General features: G+C 48.5%; 1 protein-coding gene across 1 annotated transcript in view; it reads right to left on the bottom strand.

Moving 5' to 3' along the window:
• Window positions 1–2,633: 2,633 nt before the first annotated feature.
• Window positions 2,634–22,204, bottom strand: part of LOC129714066 (inactive Rho GTPase-activating protein 11B-like) — a 33,962-nt gene continuing 14,391 nt past the window's right edge. Inside the window, exons 3-5 of the mRNA XM_055663523.1 lie at window positions 18,799–18,890; window positions 16,731–16,827; window positions 2,634–3,599 (exon numbers count right to left, since the gene is read on the bottom strand). Coding sequence (XP_055519498.1) covers window positions 3,018–3,599; window positions 16,731–16,827; window positions 18,799–18,890 — 771 coding nt within the window. The 3' untranslated portion in view covers window positions 2,634–3,017. The remainder of the gene's footprint in view (window positions 3,600–16,730; window positions 16,828–18,798; window positions 18,891–22,204) is intronic.

Here is a 22,204-nt window from a genome sequence, read left to right as displayed (position 1 = left end):
TTTGATTTGCTCCCACACTACAAAGACGTACAGGTATGTAGGTAAATTGGCTTGGGTTAAATATAAAAACTGTTCTTGGTGTGTGTAAGATTGTGGAAATATGCAGGGATCACTGGTCGGTGCAGAAGGGCCCGTTTCCACACTATATCTCTAAACTAATTAAACCAAACAGGCCCTTTGGCCCAACTAGTCCATGCTAACCAAGATGCCCCCCATCAACAATAGTCCCATTTGCCTGCATTTGGTCCATATCCCTCCAAACATTTCCTATCCATGTACCTGTCCAAGTGTCTTAAATGTTGTAATATTACCTGCGTTAACTACCTCCTCTAGCAGCTCATTCCGTTTACCCACCCTGTAAAGATATTGCTCCTTAGGTTGCATTAAGTCTTTCCTCTCACACCTTAAACGCAAACCTGCTGGATTTTGATTCACCCTCTTAGCTAAAAACCATAAACCTGTGCATTCACCCGATCTATTCTCCTGATTTTATACATCTCTAGATCACCCTCAGCCTCCTGCACTCCAAGCTATAGTCTGAGCCTGCTCAACCTCTCCCATCAAGTCCCGACAACCTCCTCTTAAAGCCTCTTGAACGCCACTATCATATCTGCCACCACCACCCCTAGTGCCCACTACCCTCTGTGTAACAAAAACGTGCCCTGCTCATCTCCTTCAAACTTTTCCCATCTCATGTTAAGTAAGTAAGTACGTTTATTGGACAAGTATTCACATACAAGGAATTTGCCTTGGTGCTCTGCCCACAAGTAACATGACATAGTGACAGTTACAAATGACTCAGAAAACACTAAACATTAATAATAATAAAATATTAATGATAAAACACCATTGATCAAGCAGATGAACCAACAAAATACCAGATCAAAGGGAGGCTACAGATTTTTTGGCTGTTGAGTAGAGGATAAAAACTGTTTTTATGTCTGGCTGTGGCAGCTTTGACAATCCGGAGTCGCCTTCCAGAGGGAAGTGATTCAAAGAGTTTGTGGCCAGGGTGAGAGGGGTCAGAGATGATCTTGCCCGCTCGCTTCATGGCCCTTGCAGTGTACAGTTCATCAATGGAGGGAAGGTTGCAGCCAATAACCTTCTCTGCTGATCGGACGATTCGCTGCAGCCTCCAGATGTCGTGCATGGTGGCTGAGCCAAACCACACCATGATGGAGAAGGTGAGGACAGACTCTACGATGGCCGTGTAGAATTGGACCATCATAGCCTGTGGCAGATTGTGCTTCCTCAGCTGCCGTAGGAAGTACATCCTCTGTTGTGCCTTTTTGACTAAGGCTAAGTCTTTGATATTTGCATGGTGGGTAAAAGGCTGTCTACCGCACCTATATTACTCATAATTCTGTACACTGCTATCAGATCTTGCCTTGCCCTCCAGCATTCCAAGGAAAACAATCCAGGTTTGTCCAACCTCCCTCTATAGCTAATATCATGTAATCCAGGGACATTTTGCTAAATCTGCACCCTCTCCAAAGCCTGTGTTATCCTTCCTATACTAGGCAGTTTTCTCTCACCCAACTGTGTGTTCATAGCTACCCAACGTTATCCTTGCAAGCTGTGCTCCTCAGCTTAGACAGTGATTCGGAATCCTGATGAAGCCACATGAAGTTGTTTCGGTTAAATTCAGCGACTTGTCCCACTGAGGTAGTCTCCCCGCTCCTGTCCGGCAGAAGGTGCGGAAGTCTTAAAGCACCAACCACCAGACTCAGGAACATCTTCTTCCCCTCTGTAATCAGGCTTCTGAACGGCCCTTCCATAAGCCAGGGTACTGTCCGATTCACCTCTCCCCCATTGCGGACATTGGACTTTGTCTGTGGAACTGATGCGCTACAATGCTGACAATTGTATTCTACACTCTGTATCTTCCCCTTTGCTCTACCTATAGTGCTTGAGTTTAGCTTGATTGCTTATGTATCGTATTATCGGATTTAGGTTTAGATTTTAAGTTGTCACGTGTATCGAGGTACAGTGGAAAGCTTTGCATGGTAGCTAAACACATCAGATATAATTTACACACTATATTTCTAAACTAAATACACTACTACACTGTTTTCCACTCCACCACGGCTTACATGGCAGCAGCAAACATGCAGGAAGGAACTGCAGATGCTGGTTTACATCGAAAATAAATGATAAGCTGGAGAGTCTGAAGAAGGGTCTCGACCCGAAACATCACCCATCCCTTCCCTCCAGAGATGCTGCCCGTCCCGCTGAGTTACTCCAGCTTTTTGTGTCTATCTTTAATCGTAAACGTGACTTTGGTTTCGTTTAGAGATACAGCACAGAAACAGGCCCTTCGGCCCACCGAGTCAGCACCAGCGATCCCTGCATATTTACGCCCCTTGGGAAACTTGAACGGAAATCTCTGGAGACTTTGCGCACTAGTCAAGGTTTCCGTGTGGTTCCCGGAGGTTTTTGTCAGTCTCCCTATTGGGCGAAAGTGGTCGATGCTAGTTGCAGGTGGTTGCCGGGGGTTGCCGGTAAGACCTTCCACTACCTGCAACCTCCGGCAACCACCTTCAGCTAGCATCGCAACTGGCTTCGACTAAAAAAATTACTGATTTTTAAAACTGCAACTTAATTTTAGTCGCGGCTGGTTTAAAATTTTTTTTTTTTTTAAATAATCGCCGGAACATAGAAGAAGCGGAAACCACTTTCGAGCACGAGGGAGACTGACAAAAACCTCCGGGAACCTTGGGTGGGGCGCAAAGTCTCCAGAGGTTTCAGTTCAGGTTTCCTAAGTGGGACAGGGACATTACACCATCCTACACACACTTGGGACAATTTACATTTATACCAAGCCAATTAACCTACAAACCTGTAGGTCTATTGAGTGTTAGAGGAAACCGAAGATCTTGGTGAAAACCCACGCAGGTCATGGGGAGAATATATAAACTCAGGGTAGACAAAATTGTTGGAGAAACTCAGCGGGTGCGGCAGCATCTATGGAGCGAAGGAAATAGGCAACTTTTCGGGCTGAAACCCTTCTTCAGAACTCAGTACAGACAGCACCCGTATTCGGGATCGAACCTGGATCTCTGCGAGGCAGCAACTCTACCGCTGAGCCACCGCGCTGCCATGAGGAAGGACCTTGCTGAGGTGCGGCAGTGAGACAGGGTGTCGTACCTGGCAGCCACGGTTTGCAGGAAGGAGAGGAGGTACCTCAGGGTGCCCACGCTGGCACTGGGTATGAGGCAAGTCAGCAGGATGGTTACGGCACTCCGCTCCTCATCTGCCAACATGCGCTGGGCCTGGCACAGGGGCCCGTGGAGTGCAGCTGGAACAATGGGCTCTGGCAACTCCCGGAAGAACTGCTTCAGCAGGCCGGCAACATCAGACACAGACGAGAGCTCCAGGGAGCAAACTCCCTGCTGCAGCTTAGCCTGGGGGGGAGAAAGGAGAGGAGAGGAACACTGAGTCACAGCCACCAGATTTTTCCATAGCCTCCCACAGGCCAAGAAAAACAATCCAAGTTTGTCCAACTCCTTATAGCTAACATAGAGTGATACAGCATGGAAACAGGCCCTTCTGCCCAACTTGCCCACACCGGCCAACAATGTCCCAGCTACACTGGTCCCACCTGCCTACGTTTGGTCCAAATCCCTCCAAACCATATAACAATTACAGCACAGAAACAGGCCATCTCAGCCCTTCTAGTCCGTGCTGAACACTTATTCTCCCCTAGTCCCATCTACCTGCGCTCAGACCATAACCCTCCATTCCTTTCCCATCCATATAACTATCCAATTTATTTTTAAATGATAAAAATCGAACCTGCCTCCACCACCTTCACTGGAAGCTCATTCCACACAGCTACCACTCTCTGAGTAAAGAAGTTCCCCCTCATGTTACCCCTAAACTTCTGTCCCTTAATTCTCAAGTCATGTCCTCTTGTTTGAATCTTCCCTACTCTCAGTAGGAAAAGCTTATCCACGTCAACCCTGTCTATCCCTCTCATCATTTTAAAGACCTATCAAGTCCCTCCTTAACCTTCTGCGCTCCAAAGAATAAAGACCTAACTTGTTCAACCTGTCCTATTCATGTACCTGTCTAATTGCTTCTCAAATATCGGGATAGTCCTAGCCTCGACTACCTCCTCTGGCAGCTTGTTCCATACACTCACCACCCTATGTGTGAAAATGTTACCCCTCAGACCCTCTTAAATCTTTTCCCCCTTACCTTAACCCTGTGTCCTGTAATATCTTGTAATCCAAGATCATTTTGGTAAACCTTCTCTGCAACCTCCCCAAAAGCCTCCAATGTCTGTGTTATCCTTCCTGAGTAGGGCCACAAATACACTTACAACTAACTCCAACCCCTCATCCCTTCGAGAGAGGAAGTAAAAGGCAAAATATACCACACACACACGCACGGGCTGGCTCGGTGGCACAGCGGTAGAGTTGCTGCCTCACAGCACCAGAGACCCGGGTTCAATCCCAACTACGGGTGCTGTCTGTACAGAGTTTGTACATTCTCCCTGTGACCTGCGTGGGTTTTCTCAGAGATCTCCAGTTTCCTCCCACACTCCAAAAACGTACATGTTTGTAGGCGAATTGGCCTGGTATAAATATAAATTTCCCCGAGTGTGTGGATAGTGTTAGTGTGCGGGGATCGCTGTGGGCCGAAGGGCCTGTTTCCATGCTGTATCTCCAAGTTTTGACCACCTCATCTATCTGTGATGCCACTTTCAAGGCACCATGTAGCAGTACTCCTAGATCCCTCTGCTCTACAACACTCCCCAGAGCTCTACCATTCACTGTGTAGGTTCTGCCCACTTTAGTGCTCCCAAAATGCTAATCCCATGGTTAATTCCATGCTAAAACCCACTACTTCAATAACATTATCACCACTCTGAAAATTACCAAATACATCAAATGGCTTCAACAACTTATCGCCATGGCAACCATGGCCGCACCCTATCAGGGATATTCCCTTTGGCCTGCCCAACAAAATGGCTTCCTAGTTCTGATGAAGGGACATTGACCAGAAACATTAACTCTGTTTCTCTGCAACAATGCTGCCTGAAGTACGAGGGGGGATCTTAGAGAAGCACAAAATTATAAAAGGACTGGACAAGCTAGATGCAGGAAAAATGTTCCCAATGTTGGGCGCGTGGGCAGATGCATGGCAGATGCAGTATAATATACACAAATGTGAGGTTATCCACTTTGGCGGCAAAAACAAGGTGACAGATTATTATCTCAATGGGGTTAGATTGGGTAAGGGGGAGGTGCAGCGAGACCTGGGTGTCCTTGTACACCGGTTACTGAAAGTTGGTGTGCAGGTACAGCAGGCAGTGAAGATAGCTAATGGAATGTTGGCCTTCATAACAAGAGGATTTCAGTATAGGAGTAAAGAGGCCCTTCTGCAGTTGTATAGGGCTCTGGTGAGACCACATCTGGAATATTGTGTACAGTTTTGGTCTCCTAATTTAAGGAAGGACATCTTTGTGATTGAGGCAGTGCAGCGTAGGTTCACGAGATTGATCCCTGGGATGGCGGGACTGTCATATGAGGAAAGATTGAAAAGACTAGGCTTGTAGTCACTGGAGTTTAGAAGGATGAGCGGGGAATCTTATAGAAACATATAAAATCATAAAAGGACTGGACAAGCTAGATGCAGGAAAAATGTTCCCAATGTTGGGCGAGTCCAGAACCAGGGCCCACAGTCTTAGAATAAAGGGGAGGTCATTTAAGACTGAGGTGAGAAAAAACTTTTTCACCCAGAGAGTTGTGAATTTGTGGAATTCCCTGCCACAGTGGGCAGTGAGGCCAAATCACTGGATGGATTAGAGAGTTAGATAGAGCTCTAGGGGCTAGTGGAGTCAAGGGATATGGGGAGAAGGCAGGCACAGGTTATTGATTGGGGACGATCAGCCATGATCACGATGAATGGGGTGCTGGTTCGAAGGGCCGAATGGCCTCCTCCTGCACCTATTGTCTATGTCTATGTCTATGATCCACCTAATGTTGCCAGCATTCTTTTCGTTAATGTTGTCAACATTACGCAGCAAGATTGTTGTGTAATTGGACAGCAGTAGCTGTTGGACTGTAGTGCAACAGTAGCTGAGCCTCTTCATCGGCTGAGCAGTGCACAGTCAGCTCCAGCAGCTGCAAGCAGTTCATTAGTTGCTGCCTCACAGCGCCAGAGACCAAGGTTCAATCCTGACCACGGGTGCTGTCTGTACGGAGTTTGTACGTTCTCCTCATGATCTGCGTGGGCTTTCTCTGGGTTCCACCCACAAAGACGTGCAGGTTTGTAGGTTAATTGGCTTGGTGTAAATGTAAAATTGTCCCGAGTGTGTGTCAGTTAAGGTCCTGTCCCACTTCCATGAGATTGCGTGCGTTTGGCGCAACCAACCAGAAGTGGAGTTCGCGCTAAGTTCGCCCGTGACGTCATTTACATCATGCTTACAAATCAGCTGGGCAGGAGGCGGGCCAATTGAATTTGGGCTTTGCATAGTGTCGGGCGGTGACATCATCACGCAACACCACAAGCTAGGTGTACGCCGTCAAGACGCTGCGTACGACCGCAATGCGCCTGCGTGCATACACGGGCCGACAGGCCTTTGGCGTACGAAGATTTCGGTCACTGCAGGATTTTCGGAGCTCCGCACGATGTCGGGACCAGCCCCGCACAACTCCGTGCTTCTAAGTTGGACCGGCCCCGTACTGTGTCCGTACGCCTCAAGCGACCACGAGGGCGGGTAATTTGCGAGCCAAGGTCGCGCAAGTGGGACAGGCCCTGTGCGTGGGTCTCAGTGGGCCGAAGGGCCTCTTCTTGTACTGTATCACTAAACTAAAGCTAAACTGAAGCCCAGTGTGGCAACTTCTCGCTGTGACCCGGGTACTTTCTCAACGCACTTGTGTAAATCCTGTCTGCGTCACGTAACAACGGCACTTCCTTCCGCTTCCAGACAGCGGGCCCACAACAACAAGCCTCTGTCACTGCTCCACCTACACTACTTTGCAAAGAGGACACTTCAATTTCAAGCTGAGCAGGGACGTCGCAGAGAGGAAATGAAACCGTGCGCTCGGCACACGTCACTGCCCCTGCAAACTCAGCTTACAGCTGTGGGCACCGGTGACCCAACACTGGGCCATGCAAGCTGTGCCCCCTGGCACAGAGCTGGCATACAACATAGAACAGTACAGTACAGGCCATTCGGCCCACTATGCCAGTGCCAAACATGATGCCAAGACACTAATCTTATCTGTCGACACATAGAACACAGGACAGTTCACTACAGGAACAGGCCCTTCGGCCCAAATTGCCCATGCCAGTCCAAACTATCATCTGTTTCACCAACACTCCTTTGCAAGTGGGGACAGTATTTAAGTGGAAATGTTAATGTTATTCCCTTTATCCTGTATCTGTGCACTGTGGATGTCTCAGGCTGCGGAGACCAAGTCAATGGGTTTTTAAGGCAGAGATTGACAGGTTCCCGACTAGTACACGCGTCAGGGGTTAGGGGGAGAAGGGAGGAGAATGGGGTTGAGGGGGAGAGATAAATCAGCCTTGATTGAATGCTGAAGTAGACTTGATGGGCCGAATGGCCTAATTCTACTCCTAGTACTTAAGATGTCACAGGGGTGGCTGATGCTGTTGGGAGCAGTCTGGATTGGTTAGTGTGTGTTTGTTTTGTGAATGGCACACAATGCAGGCGTGGTGCAGAGGCAATGTGCATGGTGGTGGTGGTGGATTGGGTGTCGAGCAAGTGTAGTAAGGAGCGCTAAGGAAGCTTCCCGACCACTGAAGGCAGCACGGTGGAGCAGCGGTAGAGTTGCTACCTTACAGGGCCAGAGACCCAGATTCGATCCCGACTATGGGTGCTGGCTGTACGGAGTTGCCACAGAATGCCCAGCCTCTGACAGACACAAAAAGCTGGAGTAACTCAGCAGGTCAGGCAGTATCTCTGGAGAGAAGGAATACTGTAGGTAGCGTTTCGGGTTGAGACCCTTCTTCAGACTGAGAGTCGGGGGAAAGAGAAACAAGATATAGGCTGTGATGTAGAGAGACATGGAACAGATGAATGAAAGATACACAAAAATGTAACGATGATCAAGGAAAGGCAGAGCCCACAATGGTTCATTGTTGGCTGTGGGGCAGGTGATAATGAGTTTTACAGACAGTGTACGATGACTCGGGTGGGGGAGTTCCAGAGATGCTGCCTGACCCGCTAGGCTACTCCAGCACTTTGTGTCCATATAACAATTACAGCACGGAAACAGGCCATCTCGGCCCTTCTAGTCCGTGCCGAACACTTACTCACACCTAGTCCCATCTACCTGCACTCAGACCATAACCCTCCATTCCTTTCCCGTCCATATACCTATCCAATTTATTTTTGAATGATAAAAACGAACCTGCCTCCACCACTTCCACTGGAAGCTCATTGCACACAGCTACCACTCTCTGAGTAAAGAAGTTCTCCGTCATGTGGCCCCTAATTTTATCCCATAATTCTCAAATCATGTCCTCTTGTTTGAATCTTCCCTACTCTCAATGGAAAAAGCTTATCCACGTCAACTCTGTTTATCCCTCTCATCATTTTAAAGACCTCTATCAAGTCCCCCCTTAACCTTCTGCGCTCCAAAGAATGGTTTTTGAATCTGATAGTTCCAAGTTTCTTGCTGTGTCACCCTGCTACTGTGCCAAACTGCCCCAAAGTGCAACCACTCAGCCATGCAAACTGCCCCATAGAAACATACAACACAGAAAGATAGGTGCAGTAGGCCACTCGGCCCTTCGAACCAGCACCGCCATTCAATATGATCACAGCTGATCATCCAGAATCGGTACCCCGTTCCTGCTTTCTCTCCATATCCCATGATTCTATTCGCCCCAAGAGCTAAATCTAACTCTCGAAAACACGGCCTCCACTTCTGTGGCAGAGAATTCCACAGCTCTCTGGCTGAAAATGTTTTTCCTCATCTCAGTCCTACATGACCTGCCCCTTATTCTTAAACTATGACCCCTGGTTCTGGACTCCCACAACATCGGGAACAATTTTCCTGCATCTAGCCTGTCCAATCCTATAAGAATTTTATATGTTCCAACTCAGCTGACTGGCTCTCTCTCAGGCTCAGAGAGAACAGAGAAATGTGAGGTGTTACTAACATGGTCTAGACCAACACGGTGAAAGGTCGGGCTCTGGGGAGTGTTGTGGGCAGTGGGATCTAGTAGGACAGGTACATCATTCAGAAAGTGGAGTCACAGGTAGATCGGGTGGTCAAAAAGGCTTTTGGCCTTCATCAGCCGAAACATTAACAAGTTGGGAGGTCACTTTGCAGTTGTACAAGACGTTGGTGAGGCCGCATTTACAGCATTGTGTTCAGTTCTGGGCACCATCTTTGAGGAAAGATATTGTCAAACCGGAAAGGGTGCAGAGAAGATTTACGAGGATGTTGCCAGGACTCGAGGCCAAGAGCTATAGGGAGGTTGAGCAGGCGAGAACTCAGAGGTATATAACATCATGAGAGGAATAGATGTACAAAGACTAAGGCAAATCCAGAACCAGAGAACATAGGTTTAAGGTGAAGGGGGAAAGATTTAATGGGAATCTGGAGGAGTAACTATTTCACACTAAGGGTGGTGGATGTATGGAACAAGCTGCCAGAGGAGGTAGTTGAGTCTGAAACTTGAGACTACCCTAACATTTAAGAAAGTTAGACAGGTACATGGATGGGACAGGTTTGGTGGGATATGGGGCAAATGCAGGCAGGAGGGACTAGTGTAGCTGGGACATTGTTGGCTGGTGTGGACAAGTTGGGCCGAAGGGCCAGTTTCCACACTGTATCACTATGACTAACAGAAAGTCACGATACAATCTCGCCTGCTTCACCCTGCATCCCTTCTTCCCGGCGATCAGCAGATGCAGCTCACCGCTGACTGCCCCACAAGCTCACAAGTTATAGCAGTCGAATGAGGCCATTCAGCCCATTGAGCCTACTCCACCATTCAATCATGGCTGATCTCTGCCTCCCAACCCCATTCTCCTGCCTTCTCCCCATAGCCCTTGGCACCCGTTCCGATCAAGAATTTGTCTATCTCTGCCGTAAAAATATCCACTGACTTGGCCTCCACAGCCTTCTGTGGCAATGTGTTCCACAGATTCACCACCCTCCGACTAAAGTTCCTCCTCACCTCTGTTCTTTAATTCTGAGGCCATGACCTCTGGTCCTAGACACTCCCTCGAGAAACCAAGACCAGCTCCAGATACATCTTGTCCAACAAGCCCAGTCGAGCGCATTGCCACACGCACATGTACTGGTAGAAATATTGCTGCAGCAGCATCACAGACACAGACTCCGACCACACACAAAAACGTGAACTGTACATAAATTACACAGAAACGCCACAAGACTGTGGCGAGAGGAGACAGAATGAGAACTGAAGCTGACACAAGCAACCGCAGAAGCTGGAATCTTGGGTGGAATACAAAGTGCTGGAGTAACAGCGGGTCAGCCGGCATCTGTGGAGAACATGGACAGGTGATGTTTCGGGTCGGGACCCTTCAGACTTTTCGGGTGCTGATCAGAAACATCACCCGTCCATGTTTTCCCAGAAACTGTGCATTAAGGGCATTCATACAAAAATACACTATTGTAAGACAAGTCCACAGGAATGCACGAGGTGTCCAGTATAGTTCGGTGGCCGAGGTAGGATTAGTTCTGCGGGTTGGTACACATGGAATAATAAATCAATACCAATATTATACACTTGTGCAAGATCGGGCCCGAGCCTCCTTTGTCCCAGAAAAACAAGTGCAGTTTATCCAATCTCTTCCCATAACTGAAGTCCTCCAATCCCAGGAACATCCTGGTGGCAACCAACATCAAGGACCCACACCATCCTGGCCACACACGCCCATCTCTCCGCTGCCATCGGGTGGAAGGTACAGGAGGTGGACAAAAGTGCTGGAGAAACTCAGCGGGTGCAGCAGCATCTATGGAGCAAAGGAAATAGGCAACGTTTTGGGCCGAAACCCAAAGGTACAGGAGCCTGAAATCTGCAACATCCAGGTTCAGGAATAGCTGCTTCCCCACAGCCATCAGGCTATGAAACTCACCTTCAAACAAACTCTGAACTGTAACAGCCTATTGCACTTTATCTGTTTATTTATGTGTATATATATAGAAACATAGAAACATAGAAATTAGGTGCAGGAGTAGGCCATTCGGCCCTTCGAGCCTGCACCGCCATTCAATATGATCATGGCTGATCATCCAACTCAGTATCCCGTACCTGCCTTCTCTCCATACCCCCTGATCCCCTTAGCCACAAGGACCACATCTAACTCCCTCTTAAATATAGCCAATGAACTGGCCTCAACTACCCTCTGTGGCAGAGAGTTCCAGAGATTCACCACTCTCTGTGTGAAAAAAGTTCTTCTCATCTCGGTTTTAAAGGATTTCCCCTTTATCCTTAAGCTGTGACCCCTGGTCCTGGACTTCCCCAACATCGGGAACAATCTTTCCGCATCTAGCCTGTCCAACCCCTTAAGAATTTTGTAAGTCTCTATAAGATCCCCTCTCAATCTTCTAAATTCTAGAGAGTATAAACCAAGTCTATCCAGTCTTTCTTCATAAGACAGTCCTGACATCCCAGGAATCAGTCTGGTGAACCGTCTCTGCACTCCCTCTATGGCAATAATGTCCTTCCTCAGATTTGGAGACCAAAACTGTACGCAATATACACAAGGTCTATGCTATAGACACTCTGAACTGTTCTGTATTTATTTATGCTTATGATATTCTATTGTGCTGCAGCAAGCAAGAATGTCATTGTCCTATCTGGGACCCATGACAATAAACTCTTGATTCTATTAACTCGACTCTAATGTGCCGACCAGAACTGCTGGCAATACTCGGGTGTTGCCTAACCAACAACATCCATCCCACACAAGTGCCAGTGTACTTTCTGCATTCCCAACGACTGCCCCTGGATTGTACCGCTACCCGACCTACCAGGGGCAATTTACAGAGGGCCAACCAACCTACAAACGTGCACAGCTTTGGGATGTGGGAGGGAAACCGGAGCAGCCGGAGGAAACCCACGCAGTCGCAGGGAGAACGTGCAAACTCCACACAGACAGCACCCAAGGTCAGGATCGAACCGGGGTTTCGAGCGCTGCGAGGCAACGACAGACAGCATTGGAAGTTTGGACAGAAAATAGACAATGGACAATAGGTACAGCAGTAGGCCATTCGGCCCTTCGAGCCAGCTGCCATACAATGTGATCATGGCTGATCATCCCCAATCAGTACCCCGTTCCTGCCTTCTCCCCATATCCCCCGACTCCGCTATTTTTTAAGAGCCCTATCTAGCTCTCTTGAAAGCATCCAGAGAACCTGCCCCCACCGCCCTCTGAGGCAGAGAATTCCACAGACTCACCACTCTCTGTGAGAAAAAGTGTTTCCTCGATTCCGTTCTAAATGGCTTACTCCTTATTCTTTAACTGTGTGGCCCCTGGTTCTGGACTCCCCCAACATCAGGAACATGTTTCCTGCCTCTAGCGTGTCCAAACCCTTAACAATCTTGGTGTTCTTGGTGGCCAGATCAAGGGGGGGGCAGCAGCACTACCTGCTGCGCCACTGCCCCATCCAATCACCTGTTAAAAACCAGGTGGATCTGACGGCCGTGTTGCCTCCCTGTTGCTGACGTTATACAGGCGACCTCATTACAAATATCCTCCTCTAGTTACAAAGTGCTGTCAGCATTTGGCAAAGGTGCTATAGAAATGCAACTCTTCAGGAACTAAAACCGAAGACTCGTTCAGAACAAGGGGTCACAGTTTAAGGATAAGGGGGAAATCTTTTAGGACAATTTCAGGAAAACTTTTTTCACACAGAGAGTGGTGAATCTCTGGAACTCTTTCCCGCAGAAGGTAGTCGAGGCCAGTTAATTAGCTATATTTATGAGGGAGTTAGATGTGGCCCTTGTGGCTAAAGGGATCAGGGGGTATGGAGAGAAGGCAGGTACGGGATACTGAGTTGGATGATCAGCCATGATCATATTGAATGGCGGTGCAGGCTCGAAGGTCCGAATGGCCTACTGTACCTATTTTCTATGCTTCTAGGTTTCAGACACAAGTGAAGGCAGGTCAGAGGCCAAGAGACCAAGATGGCCACTATCTGGAGCACCACGTTACAAACCAAGCTAGAAGGCACAGCGAACGCGGGCAGCACAGTGGCGCAGCAGTAGAATTGCTGCCGGTACAGAGTTTGTACGTTCTCCATGCGACCTACATGGGTTTTCTCTGAGATCATCGGTTTCCTCCCACACTACAAAGTCAAGTCCAGTCAAGTCTAGTATGTTTGTCACATACACATACACGATGTGCAGTGTAATGAAAGTGTCAATGCCTGCGGGATTGTGAAAAAAACTGCAGAACAGAATAGAACAGAATCAGTATTTACATATTAGAAAAAAAACAATACAGGCTTGTAGGTTAAATTGCTTTGGTATAAATGCAAATTATCCGTAATGTGTGTAGGATAGTGCTAGTGTGTGGGGACCGCTGGTCGGCACGGTCTCGGTGGGCCGAAGGGCCTGTATCCACACTATCTCTAAACTATAAATATCATAGAAACTTAGAAAATTGGTGCAGGAGTAGGCCATTCAGCCCTTTGAGTCAGCACCACCATTCAATGTGAGCATGGATGATCATCCACAATCAGTAACCCGCTCCTGCTTTCTCCCCATATCCCTTGATTCTGTTCGTCCCAAGAGCTATATCTAACTCTGTTGAAAGAATCCAGTGAATTGGCCTCCACTGCCTTCTGTGGCAGAGATTTCCACAGATTCACAACCCTCAGGGTGAAAAGGTTTTTCCTCATCTCAGTCCTAAATGTCCTGCCCCTTATTCTTCAGCTGTGAATTTTAATGAGAATATCGTTGAACAAACTGTCGTGGGATAAGCCAACAGTCAAAGGAAAAATTCAAGACAGGTTCTGGAATATTTGCAAGCAGGCTGCAACGCCCCAGCCCGAGGGACAATCCTTTACAGACACAAAAAGCTGGAGTAACTCAGCGGGACAGGCAGCATCTCTGAAGTGGAAGGAATGGGTGACGTTTCGGGTCGAGACCCTTCAGACTCAAAACGTCACCCATTCCTTCTGTCCAGAGATACTGCCTGTCCCGCTGAGTTACTCCAGCTCCATGTCCATCTTTGGTTTAAACAGGCAGCTGCAGTTCCTTCTTACACACATACAATCCTGACCCTTTGTCCTGGGCCAGGGAGGACTGTTGATTTGGGGGATGGAGCCAGTGTATCCCCTGCCTATGCTGGAGATTAGACACTGATCTGCACGTTCACAGTGGTGCTCAGTGCAGGCAGTGACTAAAAACTGGGTCAATTGGGCCGTCACCAAGTTGCTGAACATCACGTCACATTGCCTGCTCCCTTCTCTGAGCAGCCTTTGTCCAATCTCTTTCCCACCCTCCTGACAAAGACCGTTACTGACCTTAACAAAAGCTCCTGTACACAGAACCGTCCGTGCATGGCACTGATTAGCGAAGCAGTGACCGTTAACAGGAGAACTGGCCTGACATTAATAGTTTAGTTTAGAGATAGTGCAGAAACAGGCCTTTCGGCCTACCGAGTCCGTGCCGACCAGCGATCCCCGCACACCAACACTATCCTACACACACTAGGGACAATTTGCTCATTTCAACCACAGCCAATTACCCATCAAACCCTGCACGTCGTGTGTCTGTGGGTCTGTGGGTCTGTGGGTCTGTGGGTCTGTGTGTGTGGGGGGGGAGAGAAACTCTCCAAAGCCTCAATTTCCTTCCTGTAAGGGGGCGACTGGAAGCGTCAACTCTAAACAAAACCGTACAAAGCCCAGTAAACCTGAAGCAGACACTTGGTAGCAACTTTGGACACTGTACCCCCTTAAACAATGATGTGCGGGTCTCGGCAGCCAACGAGGTCTAAAAACTACACTTGTTCCCTGGAAGTGGACAAGACAGGCAATGTCCATCCGCCCCCAACTGCAGCTGTTTGTGGCCACACCCCAGACCATCACACAGACCAACCTCCCTTCCATTGACTCCATCTACACCTCACGCTGCCTCGACAAGACCAGCAGCATCATCAAGGACCAGTCGCACCCCGGCCACTCCCTTCTCCCCTCTCCCATCGGGCAAAAGGTACAGAGTGTGAAAACACACACACCTCCAGATTCAGGGACAGTTTCTTCCCAGCTGTTATCAGGCAACTGAACCACAACTAGAGAGTGGTCCTGAGCTACTATCTATCTCATTGGAGACCTTCGGATTATCTTTGATCTGACTTTACCTTGCACTAAACGTTATTGATGTTATTCCCTTAATCATGCATCATATTGTCTTTCCAGTTAGTTAGTTAAACCAGTTAGAGGGTGGCAAATGATGTGCCTCTTTTCAAAAATGGCTGCAGGGAAAATGCTGGGAACTATAGGCTGGTGAGCTTAACATCTGTAGTTGTAAAGTTACTGGAGAGTATTCTGAGGGATTGGTTATACAGGCATTTGGATGGGCAAGGGCTGATTAGGGATAGTCAGCATGGTTTTGTACATGGGAGGTCGTGTCTCACAAACTGATTGATGTTTTGAAAACGTGACCAAAAAGGTTGATGAGGGCAGAGCTGTAGATGTTGTGTACATGGATTTCAATAAGGGGTTCGACAAGGTTCCACATGGTAGGCTGTTCTGGAAGGTTATAAGCGATAGGAGCAGAATTAGGCCATTCGGCCCATCAAGTCTACTCCGCCATTCAATCATGGCTGATCTATCTCTCCCTCTCAACCCCATTCTGCTGCTTTCTTCCCATAACCCCCGACACCCGTACTAAATGGGTGTGTGAGAGAGTGAGGCTAGGGATGACTTCACTGCAGTGTTGCCTTCCAACTCCATGTATCGTAACGCAAAGCCTACAAGGCCAACTTTCCTGCATCCCAATGACCTGGGCCTCAGGATCCTTCCCGAGTCTCCTTGTCCCTGCCGTAGGGTGCTAAACCAGATGGCCAGGCACATCAAGCTTGGAGAGTCAACCAGCGCAATGGTAGAGTTGCTGCCTCACAGCGCCAGAGACTCGGGTTCCATCCCGACTACGGGTGCTGTCTGTACGGAGTTTGTACGTTCTCCCTGTGACCTGCGTGGGGTTTCTCCGGGTGCTCCAGTTCCCTCCCACACTCCAAAGACATACAGGTTGTAGGTTAAGTGCCTTTGGTAAAAATTATAAATTGTCCCTAATGTGTGTATGAAAGGGCCAGTGTGCAGGAATCGCTGGCCGGCACGGACTCGGTGGGTCGAAGGGCCTGTTGCTGCACTGCATCGCTAAAGTCTGAAGTAAAATCTATCGGGTTCTTGGACCAAATTGTATAACTCTAATCCTACCTCGGCAAGAGTAAAGTCTAAAGTTCATAGTCTTTAGTAAACAGTAAAGGTTAAAGTTCAATGGCAGGCCGAGCTCCCCGTCACACGCCACACCCCCCCCCCCCCTCTGCCCCAAACCCCCCCCCCCCCCCCCCACACATCCACCCCCCCCCCCCCCTCCACTCACCTCCCCTCCCCCCCCAACCTGCCATCTCCACTCACCTCCCCTCCCCCTCCCCACCCCTCTCTCCCTTCACCCCAGTTAACACATTCCCACCCAGGCCACCCCTCACCACTTCCCCTTCCCCACCCCCAGCCGCTCTTCCTGCCACATTCCCAGCGACCTACCCTCAGACTCTTCATCCGGAGGGCCGATCCGGATTTGCGGAAGATGCCCTCTGTGTGGACGTGCTGGCTGAGGAAGCTGCAGGCCTCCATCAGGAACCTGCGGGGGAGCGGGCAACAGTGGCATCAACAGACACATGGAACACACCAGAGGCTGCACCAGGATGGGCGGAGGTGGATGGCCACTCAATTATAAAACGCTGCCTGCTGGAGGAACCGCTGATGGGCACCGCAGCGGTAGAGCTGCTGCCTCACAGTGCCAGATACCCGGGTTGGATCCTGGCTACGGCTGCTGTCTGTACGGAGTTTGCATGTTCTCCCTATGACCTGTGTGGGTTTTCTCCGGGTGCTCCGGTTTCCTCCCACACTCCAAAGACGTACAGGTTTGTAGGCCAGTTGACTTTGGTCAAATTTGTCCCGTGTGTGTGTGTGTGTGTGTGTGTGTGTGTGTGTGTGTGTGTGTGTGTGTGTGTGTGTGTGTGTGTGTGTGTGTGTGTGTGTGTGTGTGTGTGTGTGTGTGTGTGTGTGTGTGGTCGTGTTAGTGTGCGTGCGGTGGATCACTGGTCAGCACGGACTCGGTGGGTCGAAGGGCCTGTTTCCGCTCTGTATCTCTAACCTAAACTGTTAGGTCAGGCAGCATCCATGGAGGGAAATTCTGTTCTATCATAGTCTGCGGTCCTGAGCTCCAAGGAGAATCTCGGACTATCTTGGTTCAGACTTTACTCAACTTAACCTTGCACTTTCCCTTCATCGTGTATCTGTACACTGTGGACGGCTCGATTGTAATCATGTATTGTCTTTCCGCTGACTGGTTAGCACGCAACAAAAGCTTTTCACTGTACCTCGGTACACGTGACAATAAACTAAACTCAGTCAGAGTGGTGAACACTGCCCGGTCCATCGCAGGCTCCGACCTCCCCACCATCGAAGGGATCTACAGGACTCGCTGCCTCAAACAGGCAGCTAGCATCGTCAGAGACCCACACCACACCTGGCCACACTCTCATCTCACCCCTGCCATTGGGAAGAAGGTACAGTACAGGAGCCTGAAGAATGTAACGTCCAGGTTCTTCCCTATAGCCATCAGGCTCATGAACACTACACAACGCAAACCTCACCAACCAGTTTAATGTATTGATATGTGTGTCCTATTGTGAACAATGAACTTCAATGGATTGTCTTTGGTTGCAGGAAGAACATCAGCTTTTCTTAAAATCTCTCTCTCTTGCATTGCATGGATTGCATTTAGGGACTTGCTATGCTGCTATGAATAAGAATGTCATTTTTAGTTTAGAGATACAGCGCTGAAACAGGCCCTTCAGCCCATCGAGTCCGCTCCGACCAGCGATCCCCACACACTAACATAATCCTGCACACGCTAGGGATAATTTACATTTATATTAAGCCAATTAATGGACAAACCTGCACATCTTTGGAGTGTGGGAGGAATTTGAAGATCTTGGAGAAAACCCACGCAGGTCACGGGGAGAACATAGAAACATAGAAAATAGGTGCAGGAGTAGGCCATTCGGCCCTTCGAGCCTGCACCGCCATTCAATATGATCATGGCTGATCATCCAACTCTGTATCCTGTACCTGCCTTCTCTCCATACCCCCTGACCCCTTTAGCCACAAGGGCCACATCTAATTCCCTCTTAAATATAGCCAATGAACTGGCCTCAACTACCTTCTGTGGCAGAGAATTCCAGAGATTCACCACTCACTGTGTGAAAAATGTTTTTTTCATCTCAGTCCTAAAAGATTTCCCCCTTATCCTTAAACTGTGATCCCTTCTTCTGGACTTCCCCAACATCGGGAACAATCTTCCTGCATCTAGCGTGCAATTCCAGAATGTGCAAACTCCGTACAGACAGCACCCGTAGTCCGGATCGAACCTGGTCTCTGTTGCTGAAAGCGCTGTAAGGCAGCGACTCTACCACTGTGCCACTCCTGCGGTTGGTATACATGACCATTAAACAACATCAACTCCGTCTCCCGACTCTCTCGGCAACGTGGCGCATCTTTAGGAGTGGCGGAGAGGGGAGTAACGGGATCTCTCACTGCTACTCACCTCGGGATGCTCCCACTTCCATCGGGCAGCGAGTACTGAGGCAGCGCGTGCAATGAGTTACCGAACACCAAGCCACTCGACGGTCTCCTCTCCTGGAAACAGCAACAGAGGGAATCGATTATTTGAGGGCATGCCGAGCATGCTGCTCACACTAAACACTTTTTAGTTAACGGTCGTTGTATGGAAAATAACCACAGTTATGGAAAAATAGTTTGCAGCAAGCAATATTTCCAGTCACCTTGCAATAACATTTTAATGCAAGCTGCCACAGTCAAAGAAATGACTGCAAACAATTCAGCAACGTCAGGTGTGGCACAACGCCAGGTCCCCAGGTCCAAGTTTCCCACCATGGAGATATTTGACCAAGAAGATTTATAAGGGAAGCTTTGTAGATGTTACCTCCATGGACTTTAGCAAGGCCATCCACAAGGTACCACATGGCAGGCTGACCTGGAAGGTTAGATCACCTGGGATCCAGGGCGAACTAGCTAAATGGAGGGACATTGGTTATGAAACACAAGATACACGAGACATAAAATTAAAGTGACGAGTGGAAAGGCTTGGGCGGTGTGCAAAGATTGGGGAGGGGTGGGGGTGGCGGAATAGTCAGTCTCAGTCTACGCTTTAAAGATTTGGATACAAATGGAGATGGCGTGGCTCGAAGCTTGTGGACAACACTAACATAAGTGGTGCATTGGACAGTAAAGGTGGTATCTCAGATGACCAGGAATTCTTGATCCACTGGGACATTGGGCTAAGGAATGGCACACAGAGCTCAGATAGAATTTCACAGTTAAGAATCTCATTGTTCTATCTGGGACATACGATAATAAAACACGCTCGAATCTTGATAGATTTAAGCAAGAGACAGATTGCTGATTAGTGTGGGTTATAGGGGGAAGGCAGGAGGATGGGGTTAGGAGGCAAAGATAGATTGGCCATGATTGAATGATGGAGTAGGCGGATGGGCCAAATGGCCTTATTCTGTTCATATCACACGACCTTATGACATGCTGACAAGGTATAACATTTTGGTAAAGACAAACCAGACCTGGACTTGCATAGAAACATAGAAAAAGGTGCAGGAAGAAGCCATTTGGCCCTTCGAGCCACCACCACCATTCATTGTGATCATGGCTGATCACCCCCAATCAATAATCCGTGCATAGCTTCTCCAAATATCCCTTAACTCCACTAGCCCCTAGAGCTCTAGCTAACTCATTCTTAAATCCATCCAGTGACTTGGCCTCCACTGCCCTCTGTGACAGGGAATTCCATAAATTCACAACTCTCTGGGTGAAAAAGTTTCTCACCTCAGTCTTAAATTACCTCCCCTTTATTCTAAGACTGTGTGGTCCTGGTTTCTGGACGTGCCCAACATTGGGAACATTTTTCCTTGTCCAGTCCTTTTATAAGTTTCTATAAGATCCCCCTCATCCTTCTAAACCAGTGAATACAAACCTAGTCTTTTCAATCTTTCCTCATATGACAGTCCCGCCATCCAAGGGATCAATCTCGTGAACCTACGCTGCACTGCCTCAATCACAAGGATGCCCTTCCTCAAATTAGGAGACCAAAACTGTACACAATACACCAGATGTGGTCTCACCAGAGCCCTATACAACTGCAGAAGAAACACGGTAAACAGTCAGGCACTGGGGCATGATGTAGAATAGAGAGACCAAGGATTGCCGGAGCATAGTTTCATGAAAGTGGCCACACTGATAGACAGGGAGGGGAAGTTGGCGAGTTGGGCCGAATGGTCTGTTTGCATGCTGTATAGCTGCACAACCAAAGGACTCATTCATTTTTAGATACAGCTTAGACACAGCACGGAACCAGGCCCTTCGGCCCACCGAGTCCACGCGACCAGCAATCCTAGCACGCCAACACTATCCTACACACACTGGGGACAATTTTACTTTTATACCAAGCCAGTTAAAGTACAAACTGGCACGCCTTTGGAGTGTGGGTGGAAACCAAAGATCTTGGAGAAAACCCACGCAGGTCACGGGGAGAACGTGCAAACTCTGTACAGACAGCACCCGTAGTCAGGATCAAACCCGGGTCATAGAAACATAGAAAATAGGTGCAGGAGTAGGCCATTCGGCCCTTCAAGCCTGCACCGCCATTCAATATGATCATGGCTGATCATCCAACTCAGTATCCTGTACCTGCCTTCTCTCCATACCCCTGATACCTTTAGCCACAAGGGCCACATCTAACTCCCTCTTAAATATAGCCAATGAACTGGCCTCAACTACCTTATGTGGCAGAGAATTCCAGAGATTCATACGTGTGAAAAATGTTTTTCTCATCTCGGTCCTAAAAGACATCCCCCTTATCCTTAAACTGTGACCCCTTGTTCTGGACTTCCCCAACATCGGGAACAATCTTCCTGCATCTAGCCTCTCCAAACCCTTAAGAATTTTGTAAGTTTCTATAAGATCCCCCCTCGATCTTCTAAATTCTAGCGAGTACAAGCCGAGTCTATCCAGTCTTTCTTCATATGATAGTCCTGACATCCCAGGAATCAGTCTAGTGAACCTTCTCTGTGCTCCCTCTATGGCAAGAATGTCTTTCCTCAGATTAGGAGACCAAAACTGTACGCAATGCATGCGGGTCTCTGGCACTATAAGGCAGCAACTATATCGCTGCATTGTGCAGCTTCAGTTTCCTATACATAGGCTGGCTGGGTGGATGGCGGATGTAAATTGACCCCTAGTGTTCAGGGGGCGTTGATGGGCAAGTGCAGGGAATGAAATGGGATGCGTGCAAGTGGGTACTGGATGGTCGGTGCGACTCAACATGTGGCCGACATGTCTTAGATAAATAACTAACTTGCGAATATCAAGGCGTTTGTGCAAGAAGCAACAGCAAACAGACACAAAATGCTGGAGTAATTCAGCGGGACAGGCAGCACCTCTGGAGAGAAGGAATGGGTGACGTTTCAGGCCTCTAACTTCAAGGAGAAACATAAAAAATAGGTGCAGGAGTAGGCCATTTGGCCCTTCGACCCAGCACCTCCATTCATTATGATCATCCAGAATCAGTACCCCATTCCTGCTTTCTCCCCATATCCCTTGATTCCGTTAGCCCTAAGAGCAAAATCTAACTCTTGAATACATCCAGTGAATTGGCCTCCCCTGCCTTCTGTGGCAGAGATTTCCACAGATTCACAACCCTCAGGATGCAAAGGTTTTTCCTCATCTCAGTCCTAAATGGCCGACCCCTTATTCTTAAGCTGTGACCCCTGGTTCAGGCCTCCCCCCAACATCGGGAACAATTTTTCTTGCATCTAGCCTGTCCAATACCTTAATTTTTATATGTTTCTATAAGATCCCCTCCCATCCTTCTAAATTCCAGTGAATATAAGCCCAGTCGATCCATTCTTTCATCATATGTC

Source organism: Leucoraja erinacea, chromosome 38 (genome assembly GCF_028641065.1).
Source record: "Leucoraja erinacea ecotype New England chromosome 38, Leri_hhj_1, whole genome shotgun sequence".
In the NCBI taxonomy this organism is placed as follows: Eukaryota; Metazoa; Chordata; class Chondrichthyes; order Rajiformes; family Rajidae; genus Leucoraja; species Leucoraja erinaceus.
Note: the sequence above shows the minus strand (reverse complement) of the source record. Positions and strands in the feature narration are given on the sequence as shown.